Consider the following 20,171-nt stretch of genomic DNA (forward strand, 5'->3'; position numbering starts at 1 on the left):
AAATTTAATATAGGATTAATTGATAGGAATAATCCCACTTGTTAAAAAAAACCTACTTTTGTGCGATTTTCTGAAAGTGATCCAACTTTTTAATAATGGTTATTTCACCTTAACAGAAGTGAGAAGAGTTACTCGAAATCAGTCATGTTATTAACCCCATGAAAGAAAAATTTATTCACCAAATACTCCCACTTTTTTCAAAATTCACCAGATATCTCTAACCTATAATAAAGTTCGCCAAATACCCCTAACCTTTAAAAAATTACCCAAAATACCCTTTTGGCTAATGCACGTTAGTGCTCCGTTAACTAATTAACCTAAAAAATCCTAAATAAACCTAATTAAATCTAACTAAACCCTAACCCAACCCCACCAGCCCCAGCATCCCATCCCAACAACCCAGCCCCACCAACCCCCTCCTCCTCCCCCTCCCCCGCAGCTGTGCCTCCCCCTTCCCACCACCCCCTCCTCCCCCCTCCCCCAAACCCTTTCGAACTCACAAGCCCCAACCCCTTCGAACTCGTCCCTCCACTACCCCTCCAAACGCGTCCCTCCCCCTACCCCTCCCAACTCGACGCTCCCCCTCCCTCGCCGCAAAATCGCGGATCCCGATCCCCCACCCCTCGGCCGGTGGTGCTACTTCTGCTAGAATTGCATTTTCTGCGAGGGAACGAGACGAGTTTGGTCGCCAGTGTTGGGCTGTGTGTAGGGGAGGGGGTTGGGGGAAAGCGTGTAGGGGACAGGGGCTGCGGGAAGGTGGCTGCGGAGGAGGGGTGGGGGGAGGGGTCTGGTGGTGGGGGCTGGTGGGGATGCGGTTGTAACATCCCGTCTAATACAAAGAAGAGTAGAGACTAAAGTAAGATAAATAGTGCATGTAGCGGCAGCGGAAATACCACTAAGACGGAGATGCTACTCTAAGGAGTAGAATACGAAATCATAAATAAGGAAAATCCTTCAAAAACAATATTCAACCTCTGAAATTATATATATAAAAAGGGAAATGAGGTCTCATACCCTCATTCCTGCAAAGTCTCAAATAACATATGATTTCTAAAAGAAAACTCAAAATAGAGAAAAATCCAAACCAAAAGACAACTAAAATTCGTAGTTCAAAACATGTGACAAAACAAAAGGGATAACTACTTAAGACCAACTAGGTAACTAGTTCTAATTCCTGCCTCAAAGTGCTCGTCCACTATGACTAGCACCACTTTCTTGCTCACATGGTTATAACGCACAAACCTGGTCCAAACCATGACGATCCTAAACAGCATCACCATCTGCATAATAATTCAACAACTTCCACAATCGGTGGGGAGTAATTAGCAGTTCTCCCAGCTCAAACAGAATCAGATAATGAACTTAAAAATAACGGTTTTTTCACCAGGTACCCCAGTACTTTATCAAAATTCATGGGGTACCCCTAATTTTTAAAAAATGCACCAGGTACCCTTATTATTTTCACAAAATGCATGAAATGCCCTTAATGACTAACGGTGTTAAGTTTTCGTTAGTCATTAGGGTTAATTAACCCCTTTAACCCCTCTAACCCTAATTAAGTTCTAATTAACTCACTAAACACTAACTTCTAACTTTATCCTAACCTTAACCCTAACAACTTCAAACCCTAACCCCACCACCATCTAACCACCACCACCCCACCAACACCCAACCACTACCATCTCCCCCTCCCCCACCCCGAAGCCCCGCAATAGACCCCCTCCCACCACCCTAGCAACCCCACCCTCCCCTTTCTTTCCTAACAATCAAAATCCTCACTTTCTCTCTCCTGTTGAAGCTCATCAATGGCGCCACTTGCTCGAATATGAGATTTTGCTTGGAAACCAATTTGAACAATTTTGAAAACATTTTCGAAAATAAATTTTGAAAAATATTTCGAAATCATTTTCGAAAATCAATTTCGAAAAAATTTTCGAAATCAAAAACCATTTTCGAAAACCTTTTGCGAAATTAATTTGCGAAAGCTATCTTCGAAAACCTTTTGCGAAAACCTTTTTTGAAATCATTTTCGAAAACCAATTTTGATCTTGGAAAGAAATTTGAAAATACAGAGTAGAAGAAGAAAGTACATGAAGCTTAGAAATGGCGAAAAACTGAAACTGTTGTTGTTCTTGATGATGATGATGATGATGACTAGGAGAGAGAAAATGGTTGCGGCAAGCGCATAGTGGAGTCGCCGCCATTGATGCTGCTCTTAAAGGCATTTTTTCAGAAAAAATTCTGGTAGTTTTTGAGTGATTAAAAGAAAAAAAAAAGTTGTATGTAATTTGATGATTAGAAGAAGAATAAGATGAGGATGAGTGAAAGCAAATAAACGGCTCTCAACCGCCAAAATATTGAATGTTGCGGGGGTAGGAAGGAGGTCTGTTGCGGGCTCCGGGGTGGGGTGGGGGAGGGGGAAGGAATATGGTGGTTGTTGGGTGTTGGTGGGGTGGTGGTGGGTTAGGGTTTGAAGTTAGGGGGTTAGAGTTAGAGTTAGGGTTAGGGTTAGGATAAGGTTAGAAGTTAGAGTTTGGTTAGTTAATTAGGATTTAATTAGGATTAGAGGGATTAAAGGGGTTAATTAACCCTAATGACTAACGGAAACTTAACACCGTTAGTCATTAAGGGTATTTCATGCATTTTGTGAAAATAATAAGGGTACCTGGTGCATTTTTTTAAAATTAGGGGTACCCCATGAATTTTGATAAAGTACAGGGGTACCTGGTGAAAAAACCCTAAAAATAATTAGAAGCAACATCAAAGAACACATTAACAAGCTATCATTCTTACCTCAAGAACACATTAACAAGCTATCATTCTTACCATGAGGTATAAATAATCATAAGTAGTAATCAATAAGGAAATCCAATATCACACCAAAATCCCGGTCAACCATGCAACAAATGCAGTCAACAAGCTGAAACATAACAGACCATACCGTCTGTGAGTAGACTCATTGGACCATGCCGCCCAAGGCCTGAGTTGCATATTCGAGGAACCATACTGCCCTTATCGAATAGCTATATTCAACGGATCGTACCACCCGTAAGAGAACCAATGGACCATACCGCCCAAGGCTAAATCACCAAGTTCCTAGGACTATACCGCCCTGAGGATAATCAAACTCGAATTCCTAGGACCATGCCGCCCTTAGGATCATCAAATCCAAATTTCCAGAACCATACCGTTCTTAGAATCATCTAGCATAAACTCTTAGAACCATACCGTTCATAGGATCAATCAAACTCAACAAACACAAGGTATACATGACAAGGTATCCTCAAATCCATCTAATCCATCTTTCCAAGGTATGCACAACAAGGTATACATCCAACAACGTTCAAATGTGAGTATACAAAAAACAAGGCACAAACCCTCCATACATTCCAACCAAATAACCATAAGCTACCCAAACAAATTGGGCACATGCCCTTAAATAATAACTCAAACCAACCAAATCTTACTCAAACATGCTTAACATACATGCCTAAGACCATCCCTCAACAAATACTCACGCTGTGAGCCAAAAAGAAAATTAAAAAACAAAACCACACAACACAGGGGACAGACCCCTCGTCGCGGGTCGCAACACCCTGTTGTCACGAGTCGCGAGGTTGCTCGCGAGTCGCAAGCTGCGTCTGCTCGTGGCTTGCGATCTGCGCTCGTACGCCAACCAAAAATCCAACGCCTCCCTCGTTTGACTTCACACATCCAAACACATCCAAAATTTCACACCAATCACCATACTAAACACCTTAATCTAGGGCTATACATCAACCACCACATTCAACCACTCAAAGTCCAAAAATAGCAAAGGTGAACCAAAACCAATCCAATCACAACAACAACGAGAAGATAAACTAATCAACGTGACTTAACAATATGATCATAGTAACAATCCAAGATATGAAAACACACTACTAACAACCATGAAACTACATATAACTTCAATCATACAATCCTCTATGTTTCACCTAGCATGACACTACGTTCTCTAACACGATTCCAACAACCTAAGTTCACAATCTATTCTCTATCAAACTAGAATAACGCTAATTACCTTTTTCTTGAAAATAAATGTAATAGAACGCTTTGAAAGTACTCTAATTGCCTTGTGAAATATCACCAACTTCGTCTCCTACGAACACAAATGCAACGAACTCAACGCGTGCTTGAAAACTGGTGCAAAAATGGCTTGAAGACAAGTAACAAATGACTGATTTTTGTGTGAGAAATGTGAATGAAGAACCAAAAGTTTTCCTCTCCCTTTTTCTTAAAATAGGCGTGTGAGATGGAGGTAACAAGGAGGAGTTTTTCTGATTATATTTTCAGAAGAGAAGGTGAAGAGATTGTGTTTAAAAGGTGTAATAAGAGAGGTAAGTGAAGGGATGACTCTTGGTTAACTTAACGTTACAAGAGCTTAGTATGGTGTCCAAAAATCGTTCAAATACCATGTATAAATATCAGAAATTTGGACCTTCTAACACATATTACAATGTACGAAAAATACTAGTACAATGTATATTTCAGGCATCAAGTAGCACGTTCAAAAATAATATGTATAAGTAAATATTTTTATAATTTAAATATTATAAATATTAACGTAATACAAATACGCACTTACCACACTATCACATTTTACACTTTACACAAACGCGAGCACTACATTGCCCGTTTAAGATAATTTACGCAGATACAAGTATTATACGTCTATCAAACAATGTCACACATAAAAACACATTATAAACGCATTAAAACAATATTGATCAAAATAATGTAGGTGTAAAAATATATATACATTTATACTTACCGGAAAATATATATTAGTAAAATATAATTTAACACTCAAGTAATAAAAATTAACGCGCGAAAATTTCAGAGAAATTTTGGGTTGTTACAGCGGTTATTGGGGGTTGGGGTCTGGTGGGTTAGGGGAGAGATCAGAGGGTTATGGTTAGTTAGGGTTGTTGACTTAGGGTTAATTATGTTGATTTAGGGCTAATTAGGTTGACTTAGGGTATCTGGTGAATTTTTTTAAAGGCAGTGGGTAGTTGGTGAATTTTGAAAAAAGTGAGGGTATTTGGTGAATAAATTTTTTTGTCAGGGGTATTTGGTGAAATAACCGTTTTAATAATCCCATCTTATCACCGAAGTTTCTTATGATGGGTCATAACCTGATGGTAACTTGTATAAAAGGTAATAGTTGGGACGTGTCTAAATCTAATTAGTCTAGGATTTATTATATGTTTTTATTTTATTAAATAACTCTTTTCTCTCCTCTCTCTCCACCTCTTTATCAGTATCCCCCACTAAACATCCATCTTCTCTACTTATCATGAGTCACCACCACCACCACGACAATCTTCGCCCCACCACCACACCTCCCCTCAACAACTTGTGTGGTTGTGCCACATACAATGACCCACCAACCTAACCAACTGCTACCCCTAACTCATCCAACCGCCACCCAAACACCAAGAATAACTAGAGGTGGGCATGGGCCAGGCCGGCACACGGGCTAACCCAGCCCGACACGAGCCCGCACGAGTCCCGGCCCGTTGTCCGCTACATGGGCCGCGGCCGAATGCTCCTTTCCTTTGTTTCTTTACCCTAAAACTGTTAAAAATACAAAAATACAACATAAAACATGGGCCGGCCCGCGGGAAGCACGATCCCGACCCGGGGGCCCGGGTCGTGGAATTTATTTTAAAATTTCCAACCCGGCCCGTCATTTACTCAAGCCCGTGGGCCGAGCCCGTCAACAGGCCCGACTCGGCCCATGCCCACCTCTAAGAATAACCATGACCAATTGTACCCACCACCACCACTTACTGCATCCCACCTAATTACCAACAATAATCATCACCAAAGTAGCCACCCATCACCAACACCAACAATACAATAACCATAGCTAGCTGATTATTCTTTCTCTTTGTGGCTTCATATGCAAATCAACAAATGTGTAAACATTGTTTCAATTGGGCTTATCCTCTAGGTTCCACAAATTCCCTTGCTGATTTTCAGAATCATCATTCAAAATTGAAGTCAAACCATAAAATTTTGGATAATATTATATATATGTAAAGGGATAATATTATATGTACAAGTATTTACAATACAGACCTATGACTTAGTAATTACCATTCTACCCTTTACATATAATATTATCTCTTTACATATATATAATATTATCCAATATAAAATCCTCTCTTTCGTTCGCACGATCTTTTTCTCTCACCTTGACCCGCCATCTCGGCTAACGCAGTTGGGTTTGCCGCAGCCGCCGCGAGTCACTACCGCTGGTGTTGTTATTTTTGCAGTGCGTCTCGGTTGGTGTTGTGCCACCTAGTGTTATTGTGCTCGACAACCTCGAACTTCGCTTGTATTGTGTTTCTTTCTCTCTCCCCTGTTTGAATTAGTGTTGGTTTGGTGTTTCGATTTTGTCGAGTCGATGTTGCTGATCACCTACTTGATTTGGTCGGTGGTGCTGGTGGGTGAGTGGTTTTTGTGGGTTCGAGTGAGACTTCAAGACTGTGGTGGGTGATTCTTGTAAAGAGGTTGGGTGGTAGTGTTGGTGGAGGAGTCTAGTGAAGGAGGGTGAAATATATTTTTTTAGGGGGGAAGAAATAGGTTGTTAAAAAGGTAAAATAGCATATTATTGAGAAAAGAAAAGAAAAAGTATCTATACTAATATATTAAAGGAAAAATTGTCAAGAATAAGTCAACCTTTGCGTTGACCGCTTTTAACAAGTCAACCTTCATTTATTCCAGTAGCAAGTAAAGCTTGTACATGAATTAGCTTTTAACAATTTTTTTTACTTATGACCTGAACAACCCCAACAATTTTGTTCAGTTTTAACAGGTGTGTATTCTAGAACTCATTAAATTGTTCTCTAGAACATATTTGCACTGCTTGAATTTTATAAAAGTTCCGTGAGAAACTTAAAACTGAACAAAATTGTGGGGTTGTTCAGGTCATAAGTAAAAGAACTCGTAAAAAGCTAATTCATGTACAAGCTTTACTTGCTACTGGAATAAATGAAGGTTGACTTGTCAAAAGCGGTCAACGCAAAGGTTGACTTATTCTTGACAATTTTTCCTATATTAAAAGGCGTTCCTAAGAACGTAGGTATGCCACGTGTCACCCTCCCTCATCCAATAACATTCTATCCACGTCTTTGTCATATAGTAAAAAGAAGAAGAATTGTTTACATAAAGATTTGAACCCACAACCTCAAGTATGAAAAAAAGAAATCCAACCATTACTCCACCATACCATTATTGATTTTGTAATCAAAATTAATGATGACATATGAATGGAAAACGTTTGAAATACATATTATGAATAAGATAACTTTTTTAAATGAGTATGAGAATACTTATTTAACTACTAATAAATTGTAACAAAGAAAATATCCGGGGCATCGCCCGGGCCTAAACACTAGTTCAGTAATTAGTAAATATAACTTGTTGAACAGATTGTATGTAAAAAGACTCATTTAAAGAAGATTAGGTGTTAAGATGGGATTATTTTGAGATTATTAAAAAGTGAGACTTTTTCATAATACCACGTAAAGGTGGGATTATTCTTGTCAATCAATCCTTTAATATAACAAAGTTTTGTTGAATTACGAAGTTGGATTTTGATCAATTTGACCTCTACTCGACTAAAAAATCACAGCTATTCATCCGAAATCACTCTTTAAATGGTTTTGTATGTTATTACACATGAATTAAAGTAGTCATTCGAAAAGTTACAAGACTCACAAAATTGTAGTCAAATTAATGTACAAGTTACAATTAAAAACATGTCCATTACTAACGCAGGACTATGATCTTTATTTGAGGGAATACGTACTAGTGTTTGATTGCCAAAATGACTCCCTTTGAGCCTTATTTACAGCCAGCCCTCTAAGGCTTGTCAGTCCAAGGCCCGAGAATAACACAAGCCCATAGCAAATGTTAAGGTATATTTGTCTTTTTTTTTACGGAGGTATATTTGTCTTCAGATAGCCGCTAAGAGAGAATCCTCTATGGAAATTTATGTTCTACCACCTTGTAAATATTCTTTCCAAGTTTGGAGGGGTTTTCCTCATAAATACCCCATACCAACTCACATGTATTATGATAAGTGCATATTTTAATATCATTTAGTTTCATATTAGGGTGCATTTTTATGTAGTGTTTGTAATTTTTCGTAAATTCATGGATTTTATAAATGTATATATATATATATATATATATATATATATATATATATATATATATATATATATAGGGTTGGGTTCTAGTGAGAACCGTCTTATGGTGAGAATTGTGAGAACCGTCTTATGGTGAGAACCACTTAAAATAAGCAAAAAAAGTAACAAATGAGCAGAAACATAAAATGATAGAAAACATTAAGTTATCAAAAACATAAAATGTACAAAAATGTAAAAGAAAAAAAACGTAAAATGAGCATAAAAAAGTTCAATGAGAAAAAAAAGTAAAATGAGCAAAACGTAAAATGAGCAAAAACGTTGATAAATGAGCACAAAATTGTTAAATGAGCAAAATCATAGAATAAGTGAGACAAAAAATGAGCAAAAATGTTATGAATTGATCAAAATTTCGTAAAATGAGGAAAAATGAGTGGTTCTCACCATAAGAATGGTTCTCATATAAACTTAAACCTATATATATAATGGACGGTCTAGGCATAGGCTATTAGGTTCCACCACCCTAACAGTGTTAATTGGGCCAAGCAGATATTCCAGGCCTCGAAGATCTTCACGATAAACAGGTCAAGAGAAAAGCAGAGCCCAAAGTCCAGCATATGTGTGTATATAGCCACATGCCCAGCAGGGAAATCTGTTACTCGACTACTAGTTGCCGTTAACACTAATTCATAGTTTGTAGGGAAGGCAAAGTATACCGGCCCTTTAATACAAAATCTGTTCTCCTGACATACTTTTACCCAACCATCATTGACCTGTATAGAGGCCGCACTAGCGGCCTCATTAGGCAGCATGTACAGGTCGGCCAGCGCATCTTCGTCGTCCTCCTCTGGGATGATTTTAAGAGGGTATTCATCCTCCTCGGCTTCTATAGTGGTCGACTCCCCATCAGACATGAGGGCCCGCACCACACTATCTACCTCGTCTACTGCCCTGTCGGACGACACTCTTTCTTCTATCCTTGACGATCCTGCTGCGACCTCACCCTGCTCTACTGCCCCTGTCGGCTTAGAAGACGAGGGCTTGCTGGGGGAACAACAATGGGGAGCGTTCGACAAGACCCACTATAGTCCCATACTGGCCGTAAACCGGCACCCCTAAGGCGCTCACAAGCGCCGTTATAGCTGTAATAGGGGAGGCATGCACTGCTGGCTCCTCATTAGTCCTACCAGAAGTACTATAGTCATGATAACTTTTGGTCCTAAGTTCTCTAAGGGTGTCCACTACTGGTGAATTTAAGGAGGCTACAGGGCTGGAAGAGGTGCTATCGAAATGGAAGTCACTATCATCATAGATGAAAGACTTCCAGAATCATTTTGTGAATCAGAATGGGAAGACATGTTTATAATTTATAACGGAATGAAAGATAGGAAAAGATTTTTGTGAAATACCTGGAAGCAAAGAGTTGAAGAAAATTTGAGCTGGAGACCGAAAGCTTGTGACAGCCGGCAGGGAAGTTGCAAGACTATTCGCGGGTAAGAAGGGAGTAGTGTAGAGAGAGAAAGTTTGTTATGAGAATGATAGCAAATGGAGCGCAAGGTAGAAGTGAGCAGCGGAGGCCACCCAAAGCCTATTTATAGAGAAATTTACGGTTTGGGTTAGGCGAATCTTCGTTTCTCGTCTTTGATCATGCCACGTGGTGTGAGGTACGGAAACAGTTGTGGAGCAGTTGCACATAAAACTTCTGACACCCTTCGCGCAAACCGGGCGATGATTGATATTCCTGCGCAGATCCCCAACGGATATATCCATGATGGTTTACTATTCACTAAGCATGATATGCCTGTGCCAGGCCTACCGGTTTGGCAGCTAGTTGTATGGGGGCTAACTAAGTTCCATACGGTCCTAAGAGACCGCTAAGGATCGTCATGGTCAATGTATTTGCTAAAGGACCTTTGACTATATCAAGCCGGTTTCATCAGGATCGGGTACCTTAACAGTACTCCTATCGTGGGCTATTCTCATATGGCCTAGGACTGATTCAGTTACTATCTAATGCACCTATGGACCTAAAGATAAGTATCGAAAGAGGATATAATTGTATCCAACCAATAGGAGCACCTATCCTAGCAAGGACATTGCCGGCTCCTATAAATACCCCATTGATCCGAGTCATAAGCTACGTTTACATATATAATTATACTCTACTTGAGAGATTCTGGTTTACCTATTACTGACTTAGGCATCGGAGGAGCGTTCCTCAAATCAACCCCTGAGGTTAGTTTACGTGCTCTATTTTGCAAGACACCAAACCGGCTTACCCCAACGAAGGATACCGGTTCACTACCTACCATTTATTCCATACCGGAACACTACCTAAAGCAAATAACACGTTCGGCAGGTAATTAATGTGGTTGGAGTCTTATACATATGCGCCAAGTTACCCGAATAAATAAACAACTTCATGTTACAAGCTCAAGCAATAACTTCTATGTATGTTATACTTCATAAATATTCCTTCCTAGCTAGTCTATACTGCTATTACTACACACTTTCAAACCTTTGCCAAATTTCAAAAAGTCACGTATCCTTTTTGAAATACATAAAAGGGGCAACTTAAACAACTAACGCAACTCCATGTTGCTTTTTATCGGAAATGATTGGCCAGCTCTCATGTTGAGCACGAAACGTCAATGCATGCTATAACTAGCATTAACCTATAAGATGCTTAGTCTTTAAGACTTTATAGATATATGAATATGATTAGTATGAAGTCAAGGTCGGCCAAACTCGGCAAAATACCATTACTAAATTGTACAAAATTTTCCTATAAGAAGCTATTCCCTCCTGAAACCTACATACTGTAATAATTTTAAGACATAGAACAAAAGATGGCAGTGTCAAAGCCAAACTATTTGATGCCAATAATAAGCAAGATGTATTGCTCGTCTTCACAAGTAGTGTTGGTGGTAAGGCGACGGCCGCAAGTGGTGGGCGGCGGTGGTTTTGTGGTTATGAATTGTAGCCAAAGAGTTGTTTTTCAAGTGGATGGTTGTGGGATCCTTGGCAAAAAGGGGGAGCTGATTCTTCGAGATAGCGATGGAGATGCCATTCTTCTCATCCGACAATTAAAGGTGTGTGTTTTGATTCCGAATATATATGCTATACACTTATGTATTGTGATTGGTACTTTATGTTGTTCCTTCACCTCAAATGTTATGTGTATTAGGATTTTTTAAGAGGGATAAGGGTGGCAAATGAGTCATTCAAATTCAACTAGGTTCGCATCATGTGTCAGATCATACTGTGCTAATTATAAACGGTATTTGGGTGGATTCAAATCTTGTCAATTTCTATAGTGCAATCAAGTTTGCAAGATGATTCAAATCTAATAGCTAGCTATGTTCAAACACAGATTGAGTGTCTACTCGGATACGGGTGACCAAATATTCGACTCGGCTTTTTTGTAGAATAAAGACAAGTTTTTAGTTTAAAATGAAGTATCCAAGTGAAGTGTCGTGTCCGCTGTTTTGTACAGAAAAAACAAGTTTTTAGTTTAAAATGAAGGATCCAAGTGAAGTGTCGTATCGGACACGACACCCAATTTTTGAGGTAAATAAAGGTGTCGGAGTAACATAGATAGCTAGTACAAGTGAGTTACCCTAGACTTAGATGTATAACAACAAGTTTATATTATATGCCTCCATTTGTTTCTTTCATAGTTAGCTACTTGATTAAAAAGTACACATATAAATTAAAGCTATACAAATTCACAAGTTAAGATGATGGTAGAGTTCATAAAATTTCTTCTCATAATCAATTAGTAGGAACAGTAAAAAAGATGAAGATTTTAGATGCCATGTAACCTTAACTATATACTACTATTATACGTTTGTTGATCTAACAGGGTGGATTGGTTCAAGCATTAAGCATTCACAAGAAATGGAAAGGCTATTATGATTATCGTGGATTTCAAAAGTCGGTATTTAGCGTAAAAGAACCAAATCAAAATTCATGCTTTCCAACAAGCAATTCAGTTAAAATATCAGCTGAGCCTAATTATGTTGGGCAGAGTAGCGACTGGAACTTTGAAGTGAAAGGTTATTTCCCTGATAAAAATTGCAGCATTGTTGACTCCCTGGGAAATATTATAGCACAGGTAATTTTGCAATTTCTTGTGGCAAATTATATTATAACCCTCCATTTTTACACAGTTTTTCAAACTAACCTTATTTCACAACATGAAAATTTCTCTGGAGTTATCGTTGTTAAGAGTAAAGCCCACATGTGACTATGTGAGTTAGGAATTATTGTCCTACATTGAAAAATTAGAGAGAAAATGACTAACATATAGATTGGTGGGATACTCCACCTATCACCCATTGGTTTTCGGATGAAATCCTGCCAACTTTTATGTGTGGTCAATCTCTCCTTTGGACTTAGGCTTGTGTATGGGCCCAATGAAATTTATGGGTCGTGGATAATGTTTTCAGCATTTTACAAAAATGTCCAATATATGAGGATAATACTAGAGAAAGAAAATCGAAGTGCAGGGTAGCATATATGATTTCTTTATAGTTTTTCTTTACATTTAGCAAAAGTAGAAGACTGACTAGTTTCCAGGTTACTCTTTCTCTATTTTTTTTCTAAAATGTCTACTAGATACTATGTGTAAAAAAAAATGTCATGTAAGTCATACTTGGTTAGTGGATATATATGCTTATTCTCTTGAGGTCTATAACCTACATATATATAAAGTGGATAGTTGTAGGAATTTTAGCTTTATTCCATCACCTCCCACATCATTATTCATGGTAATGTTTCTTGATCTCAAAACATATATGACCTCTCATTTGATATGCTAATGCACTAACTAATTACGCTATAATACTCATGTTGGTCTTTATGAGGGGAAAATCATTTAAATACAAGATACTATTTCTATTTGTGAAGATTTCAAATGGACATTGGTAAATAATTCGGAGCGTATCGCCTAGGACAAGAACTAGTTACTATTTATTACCACTTGGAAAGGGGTATTGGGTGGTAATGAAAATTTATATAGGAAAACCCATATTTATGTGATGAAGTTTCATTATCATGATCATTGATATGAGAACTTCTTTACAAATTTACACTAAATTACATTACCATCACCACTATTTATCACCATTAACCAAACGGGCCATAATGTTTCACTAGTTTTAACTTTAGCATACAACTCAAAAATTTGACTAATATAACACTGATGCACGTTTTAAATCAATAATTTTATTGATGGCAGATTGGGGTGAAAGAAGAAATAGAGAAGGCGATGACAAGCAAAGATGTGTACCATGTAATTGTGCAACCTGGGATTGATCAAGCTTTTGTTTTTGGAGTCATTGCTGTGCTTGATTACATTTACCATGAATCTACGAGGTGTTAGGCAGCTAGATTCAGCTATCAGATCTTCTATGTTTTTAAGTGCTTTTCACTCTTGTTGTTTCTAAAATTTTAATTATGCTTGATTTTAGTCTTGTTCTTTTTGTCTGTCTAAAATTTGAGTAAAAGTTTATGTACATTATTACGTCAGGGGGAAAGTGTACAAAAATGCAAAAGTAAGTGTACAAAAATGTGTTGAAAAAAAAAATGTACGAAAATGCAAAAGTGGCCTATGCAGGTCTCGAACCTGCGACCTTCGCGTTATTAGCACGACGCTCTAACCAACTGAGCTAATAGGCCATTTGCTAAATTTGACATGCAAAGTTTATAGATCGTAAAGACTATGTTCCAAGGTTTAAAACTCATTATTTATGTCCAATTCATTCAGGATGATATGGAGGGTTAGAGTCTTAGAGAGAGAGTGTGTTACCAAGTGTTTTAGGGGTGTGTATAGAGCTTAGCGGAAAGAAAACAAGCACCCCTTAAATTAATTCTAAACATGTTGGATTTTAGCCCTTGTAAATATACAACTATACAAGTGTCATTCAACAAGTAACATTTGATAGAATCATACCTTTCAAGCCATATACCCTCCAATCTCCTGTCCCTCTTAAATCCTAAGCAAATACTTAAGGTAATAATTAAATATTAGACTTTGATAGTAAAGATGGAAAAATTCACCACTTGAGTCAACCCTAATTCCTACACTAAATTATATCAGCTATTTAATTTTTTGTTTTGTTCGTATTTAAGAGAAATTAAGCAAGAGATACGTCTTTAGTATACTAACACAATGGAGCTTGTAAGTTACACTGCATACCCATGTATTCATTTGCAAATAAGGGTGTGCACCGATCTAGGACTGGGCCAAATCGGAACCGGATGGACCGGAGTCCGGGATTTTCTTGGACCGGGACTGGACCGGAATCTTGGACCGGAATATTTTTTTTCAAAAAAAAAACATTTTTTTATTTTATTTAAATATATTTATAAATTATATACATTAAAAATTAATAATTTTAATAACAATAATCCTAAAAGAATAAATAGTAAGTTTATAAGTTTCTAACTCTATACATTTTAATTTTTATTTAACATATAATTTTTTTTTTTTACTAAAATAATAGAAATTCCGGTCCAGCCGGTCCCGACCGAAATTTTTCGGATTTGGACTGGACCGGACCGGTAGACCGGAATCCTAATATTCAAACATTGTTGTTGAAGTTTTTGCGTCCAAAATAGGAAAGTAGGTTCTCTTGCATGGTTATCAAAGTAATTGTCTTTCATGCACAAACATAAATTGGAGGGGGGGGGGGGATGGATTTGCCCTCATGCTGTTGTTAAAACTTTTCTCCTACTCTATAGATATCCCTAATGTACATTGTTCGCTTATAACCCTCAAATCCAACAACAATGTTTAAATTTTTTTTAAATTGGTAAGATTAACGATCCTATTGAATTGACACCTTGCACATGTATAACTAGTCAGGTTTGTAGACCAGACTCCTTGAATTGGGTGGTGGTAAAGGAAACCTTACCCCCAAAGAACTCCTAGTGCGATTTTATCTCATGACCTTAAAGTCATTAGGCTAAATCTTTACCACTAGGTCAAACCTTACTTGATCCAACAATGATTGTATGCTATACCATACATATGTGAAACACGAGTACATTTATACTATAAATTTTCAACAATCCTCCTTAATCAATGACCAACATACAAACTACATCATATTGAAGATATTCAAGTATTAGATTTTTCAACATATTTGACTACAGTAGTTCAGGTTGTAATGGCAAGACTATGGTTTGGATCATTTTTTTTAACAACGGGGAAAATTTGCATTAACTAAAAACAGAAGTACAACCTAACTCTAATACAACCAAACAAAAGCAAAGAAACTAAAGTGAACTTTACTCGCTCTTACATAACAATTACAATAACATAAATAACTTAAAATCAGATAAAATTGTCCGATTTGAAGGTATGCGTTGTTAGATAACTTTGTGTAGCTTTTTTTGTTGGTGGTTGGCAAACGCCATAACAATGATGGAAGCTGGGTGAGGAGTGGATTGATTTCACAGTCGGAGGAACGAGAACAAGCGAGATTTGGACCTCGCAACATAACCGATCCCTGTGACCTTCTATCACATGGGATTCTTGGATCGAGATTCCTGGAAGAGTCACCTTCCAATGTGACTTTATACCCTCTTCAGTGGGTATTACAAACTTCTCTTTCTCAAAGGAGAACCTCCACTTAGTTGATGCGCTATAAAACCAATTGACAATTGGGGAGCCGCCTTCAGATATGTTTTTCTCAAGACAATGATTGATAAGATCATTACCGAGCTAAGCTAAAATCTAACCATCGTTAAATCTCAAACAATCATCCGATTACCAAAATCAGAGAAAACAAACTCCAGTCGTGAAACCTTTTGCCACGCACTTCCACGCTCAATTCCATAAAACAAAAACATAAACCCTAACCAACTACACAAATCATACTCAATACCTTGAAGCCAAGGACTTCCTCTAGCAATTAACAAACTTATCAAGCAGATTAAGTAAGCAAGCAACATACTCATACCAACCCTCTAAGAACTAAACAATAAAATGCAGAGAAATAAACAAATAGAGCCAACACTTAGGCGACAACAAGGATAACAACACAATAACGGGCAAGGGGAAGCCAACGAACACAAACTGGGGATGGAGGAGGGGAGACTCACTAAGACATTAAAGACTCACTAAGACACTAAACAGGGGACGGGAAAGGGGAGACACACTAACACAAGGACAACAAAACTGACGCGATGGAGGATTACGAGGATAGGGGAAGGTGAACGTGGTGGAGGGGAATGCAGCGAAGGTGAACTCGAGGAAGGGGAAGATGAGACTGACGCGACGGGGGATTACCAATGAAAACATCAGGGGAAGGGGAGGGGTGATGCACGAGAGGGAAAGGGAGATGGTGACGCACGAGCGGGGGAGCACCTATCCTACTGTACGATCTACAAGACAAGGGTGGTCGGCTCGCCGGCGACCAGTAGAGCGACCTGCCACTAGCGAGCCTGGGGGGCAAGCCTTTAGGTGTTGATTTTTTGGGGGAAAGCTGGAGAGCAGCGGGAGTGTTTAGGGTTTTTACTCTGTATGTATTTTTTTTGGGTTTTCCTTGGTTTGGATCATATAATTACTAGTATGAAAATACAAATTTAACTACAATCTATATTATGTCTTGAAATTATTAAACTTTTGCATCCACATCCATTCGTGAGTATTTTCAAGTAGTTAATTCCCAAAACTTTGTGAAACTATCCGACCTCATATTGGTTTAGGAAGATCTTTCGACACACACGCATTTAATATGAGCATTCTATTAAACATCTATTACAAATAATAATTCAAACCTTATAGATTTCAGTTTTAGATACCTGACGTGGGATGTATTCATATTAGTTACAATAACAAAATGAAGTAGTATCCTCATTGAACTAATGATCTAAATTGTATTAAATGTTGAGTTTGATTTTCCTCCACTTGTAATTCTTCAAATGGCTTTAGTCATGTCCCTTTGAAGTATTGTACGCCATATCTCTTAGTAGGAATTCAATAAACAAGTCTAACCAGTTCAAATTGGATCGTACAAACTACAATATTAATATCACTATTCACTGGTAATGACTTCATCTTTCTATATTCTCGTGCACACTATTATAACTTAAGCAAATCATTTATTAAGAAAAATTGAGAACCTTAGACACATTGTAATAAGTAACACGAGTTAAGGCCATAAATCACACGAGTTTACCCTTTTTTTTGATCTTCAATATTGACTTTGGCTTTGTTCTTTTAGACTTATTTTCAGTTCAGTTCAGTTAGTTTTCTCTCACGGTTTTCATTAAGTTCAGCTCATCTCAGTCCAAAAGAACGAGACCTTAATGATACAAGCTGGCATGTAAATATTCCGATTATGGTTCCTATTTTTCATACCGGGCACCCGACCTTGCTCACCCTTATTTAAAATTATTAACATAACAAATCTGAATTGCAATTTGACGTCTTATAATTATTTTTACCAACAGCCTAAATACGTATTTTCATATTGTATTTCCGTGCTTTCCATTTCTTTTCTCTCGTTCTCTCCTGCCACCATCACCATCGCCATACTTGGAGAAACCATTATTAGATTCTATCGGGGCTCACCCCCTACCACCACCACCACCTTTACGTCCATCACCACCACCTTCTACCTGTTGCATCGTTCCCTAGAAGAAAATATGTTGTTTTTTAATTATAAAAAGAAGCAACTGCCATGAAAGCCCCACCACTGGCATAAACATTCATGGCAAGCGCTCCACCATAGGAAGAGGCACCTGCCATGGACACCTATACGGGTGGTGAGGCAGCTATGGCATCTTCCATAAAAGCCTACGAATGGAGGGTGAAGATGTGGAGAAGTTCCTCACTATAAGCTGGGCGATATAGGGGGCGATATGGGGGGCATGATGCAAACTTCTAATGGAGGGGGAAGGTGGTGATGCGGAGAGAATTCATGCCTACGCGATGAAGATTTGGAGGGAGGTGAAGGAGGCTGGAGGGGAGAGCGAATTGGGGAGAGTCGTTGCGCCTACTGTGCACTCGGTGAACTGGGTGATCGAGGTCGGAAGCTGGCTGGTTGAAGATCAATGTTAGCGCAGGGATGTTATGGGAGTGGGGTGCTCGGTTGGGTCTCGTCTGCAGGGATGAGGAAGAGCTCATAGTGGGTTGTGCCGTGGTACAACAGGGTGTGCAATGGGAGTCGAGGGTTGCTGAGGCGAAAGCCGTGTTGGCGGGGATGTAGTGAGGGATCTTGCAACTGCTTATGAAGAGCGATTGTCTCTCGGTTATCCAAGCACTTCGTGGTGGGGGATCTGTGTAGATGAGTCCTCTCTTGTTTTAGATGATATTATATCTTTGTCCTCTAGCTTTGTTTCTATTAAATGGTCCTTTGTAAAGCGCTTGAGGAACAAAGTTGCTCACTTTCTAGCTCACCTTCAACCTGTGGAGATTGGTTGGCGTAAATGGGAGATTGACAAAGTTCTTATTAGCGTTGTTAACATTGCTCAGTCTGATATGATAAGTTAAACCTTCGTTGGGTTTTTCTTCTCAAAAATAATAAAAAAAGGGGAAATATAAATATTGATTCTCCATTTCATTGCATATTGCTTGTGGTGGTGGCGGCTCCCGTGGTGTGGTGGTGGTGACGGCGGCTCCAATGATAATAGGGAAAGGGAAAAAGAGGAAAAAAAATATGAAAGTATACCTATATATAATACGGTATTTATAGTGTAAATACGAAATTTTAGAACGTCAAATAGCAAAATCGTAACAAATTGAGTAACATATAGTCAATATTATACTGAATTCCATTATATATCGATGAAATCAATTCACTCAAGAAAATACAAAAACTATGAATATAAAATTACAAGTAAAATCAGCATATTCATTCATTCAAACTAAAATTACAACAATCTCAAAGTGCGTGTGAGAGATGAATAATCAAGAACAAGCACAAGCATCTTCAACAACCAAAGCCTCATATTCCTTAGCACGAAACAAGAAATAACCAACACCCAACCCCAAAACGACAGCGCATAACACACCCCCATTATACGACATAACAGCCAACATCAAAACATACCCAATCGCTGAGTTAACTCCAAACAACACGGCTGTTGCAAATCGTGCCGATTTAGTCAAGCGAGTTCCGAGTCGAGGAGGTAAAAGAGGGGAATTAATCGACGGCTGAGATGGTGGCACGATACCCATTGCTAAGATGCTGAGTCGTCGATCTTCCATGTATTGGTAAAAGGCGGAGAAGAGGATGCAGAAGAGAAGAGCGAGTGAGTAACTCAGCCATGACTCGGTCTTCCAGAAATCAAATAGAAGGATCACTTTAGTACCCCAGTAAAAAGTCATGTGCATCATCTTGATTTTTGAGGGTTGGGAATTGGGAGATGATTATGGAGGAGGAGAAAGAAAGTGAGATTGGATTGAAATTTGAAGAAGGGAATAGTTGTCCAAGGGGAAGATGGTAGACGAGAAGAATAACGCTTTTCTATGTAGATTTGGAATAATGGACCATTTCGATAATATGATCTGCACGAATTTTTTTTCTTTGGAATTGGTATAGTACATCGGTGAAAATTGGGAGTAGTACATTTTGATGTGACGTACAAGCAATGTAGTACTACATTTTCTACTAAACAAAGTTTAACCAACCTTTTGTATCCGACTAGTCATAACGAGGAGTGATAAATCACTAACAATTAGAGGGCAATTGCCCTCTAACAAGGACCAAATTACAATAACAAAAAGGGACAAGGTTTAACTTAAAAAAAAAAGGCAAAACCACCTTTACAAAGTACAACTGTCATTATTTTAGTATGGTAAAAACAAAGCAACTGGTCCACAACAGTAATTTACCCCTCATTTCACGCGTCTCTCTCACTCCTCTAGTCCTCTCACAGCAGCTCTGATAGTCTCACCCCTCTAACCTCTCATCGTCGTCGGCCTTTCTCATATCCCATCATCGCCGCCCTTTC

The 20,171-nt window shown here is 38.5% G+C and overlaps 2 protein-coding genes and 1 non-coding gene across 3 annotated transcripts; 1 reads left to right on the top strand and 2 right to left on the bottom strand.

Moving 5' to 3' along the window:
- Positions 1 to 10,687: 10,687 nt before the first annotated feature.
- LOC104883973 (protein LURP-one-related 6) lies at positions 10,688 to 13,674 on the top strand. The gene is made up of 3 exons (XM_010668554.4): positions 10,688 to 11,293; positions 12,067 to 12,318; positions 13,444 to 13,674. The coding sequence occupies exons 1-3, from the start codon at positions 11,051 to 11,053 to the stop codon at positions 13,585 to 13,587; spliced, it is 639 nt and encodes a 212-aa protein (XP_010666856.2). The 5' UTR covers positions 10,688 to 11,050; the 3' UTR covers positions 13,588 to 13,674.
- A 135-nt stretch (positions 13,675 to 13,809) lies between these two features.
- Positions 13,810 to 13,883, bottom strand: TRNAI-AAU (transfer RNA isoleucine (anticodon AAU)). The gene has a single exon. It is a non-coding gene; the product is annotated as a tRNA-Ile (tRNA).
- A 5,078-nt stretch (positions 13,884 to 18,961) lies between these two features.
- LOC104883972 (copper transporter 5) lies at positions 18,962 to 19,742 on the bottom strand. Its single transcript, XM_010668553.4, has one exon. The coding sequence runs from the start codon at positions 19,552 to 19,554 to the stop codon at positions 19,126 to 19,128; it is 429 nt and encodes a 142-aa protein (XP_010666855.2). The 5' UTR covers positions 19,555 to 19,742; the 3' UTR covers positions 18,962 to 19,125.
- Positions 19,743 to 20,171: the final 429 nt, after the last annotated feature.

Source organism: Beta vulgaris, chromosome 8, assembly GCF_026745355.1.
Source record: "Beta vulgaris subsp. vulgaris cultivar EL10 chromosome 8, EL10.2, whole genome shotgun sequence".
Taxonomy (NCBI): domain Eukaryota; kingdom Viridiplantae; phylum Streptophyta; class Magnoliopsida; order Caryophyllales; family Amaranthaceae; genus Beta; species Beta vulgaris.

Bases quoted from the DNA above. Each gene is read 5' to 3' on its own strand.
- LOC104883973 (XM_010668554.4), top strand. From the start codon at position 11,051: ATGGCAGTGTCAAAGCCAAACTATTTGATGCCAATAATAAGCAAGATG. The intron at 11,294-12,066 runs GTGTGTGTTTTG...TTGATCTAACAG, and splicing joins TTCTCATCCGACAATTAAAG to GGTGGATTGGTTCAAGCATT. The intron at 12,319-13,443 runs GTAATTTTGCAA...TATTGATGGCAG, and splicing joins TGGGAAATATTATAGCACAG to ATTGGGGTGAAAGAAGAAAT.
- LOC104883972 (XM_010668553.4), bottom strand. From the start codon at position 19,554: ATGATGCACATGACTTTTTACTGGGGTACTAAAGTGATCCTTCTATTT.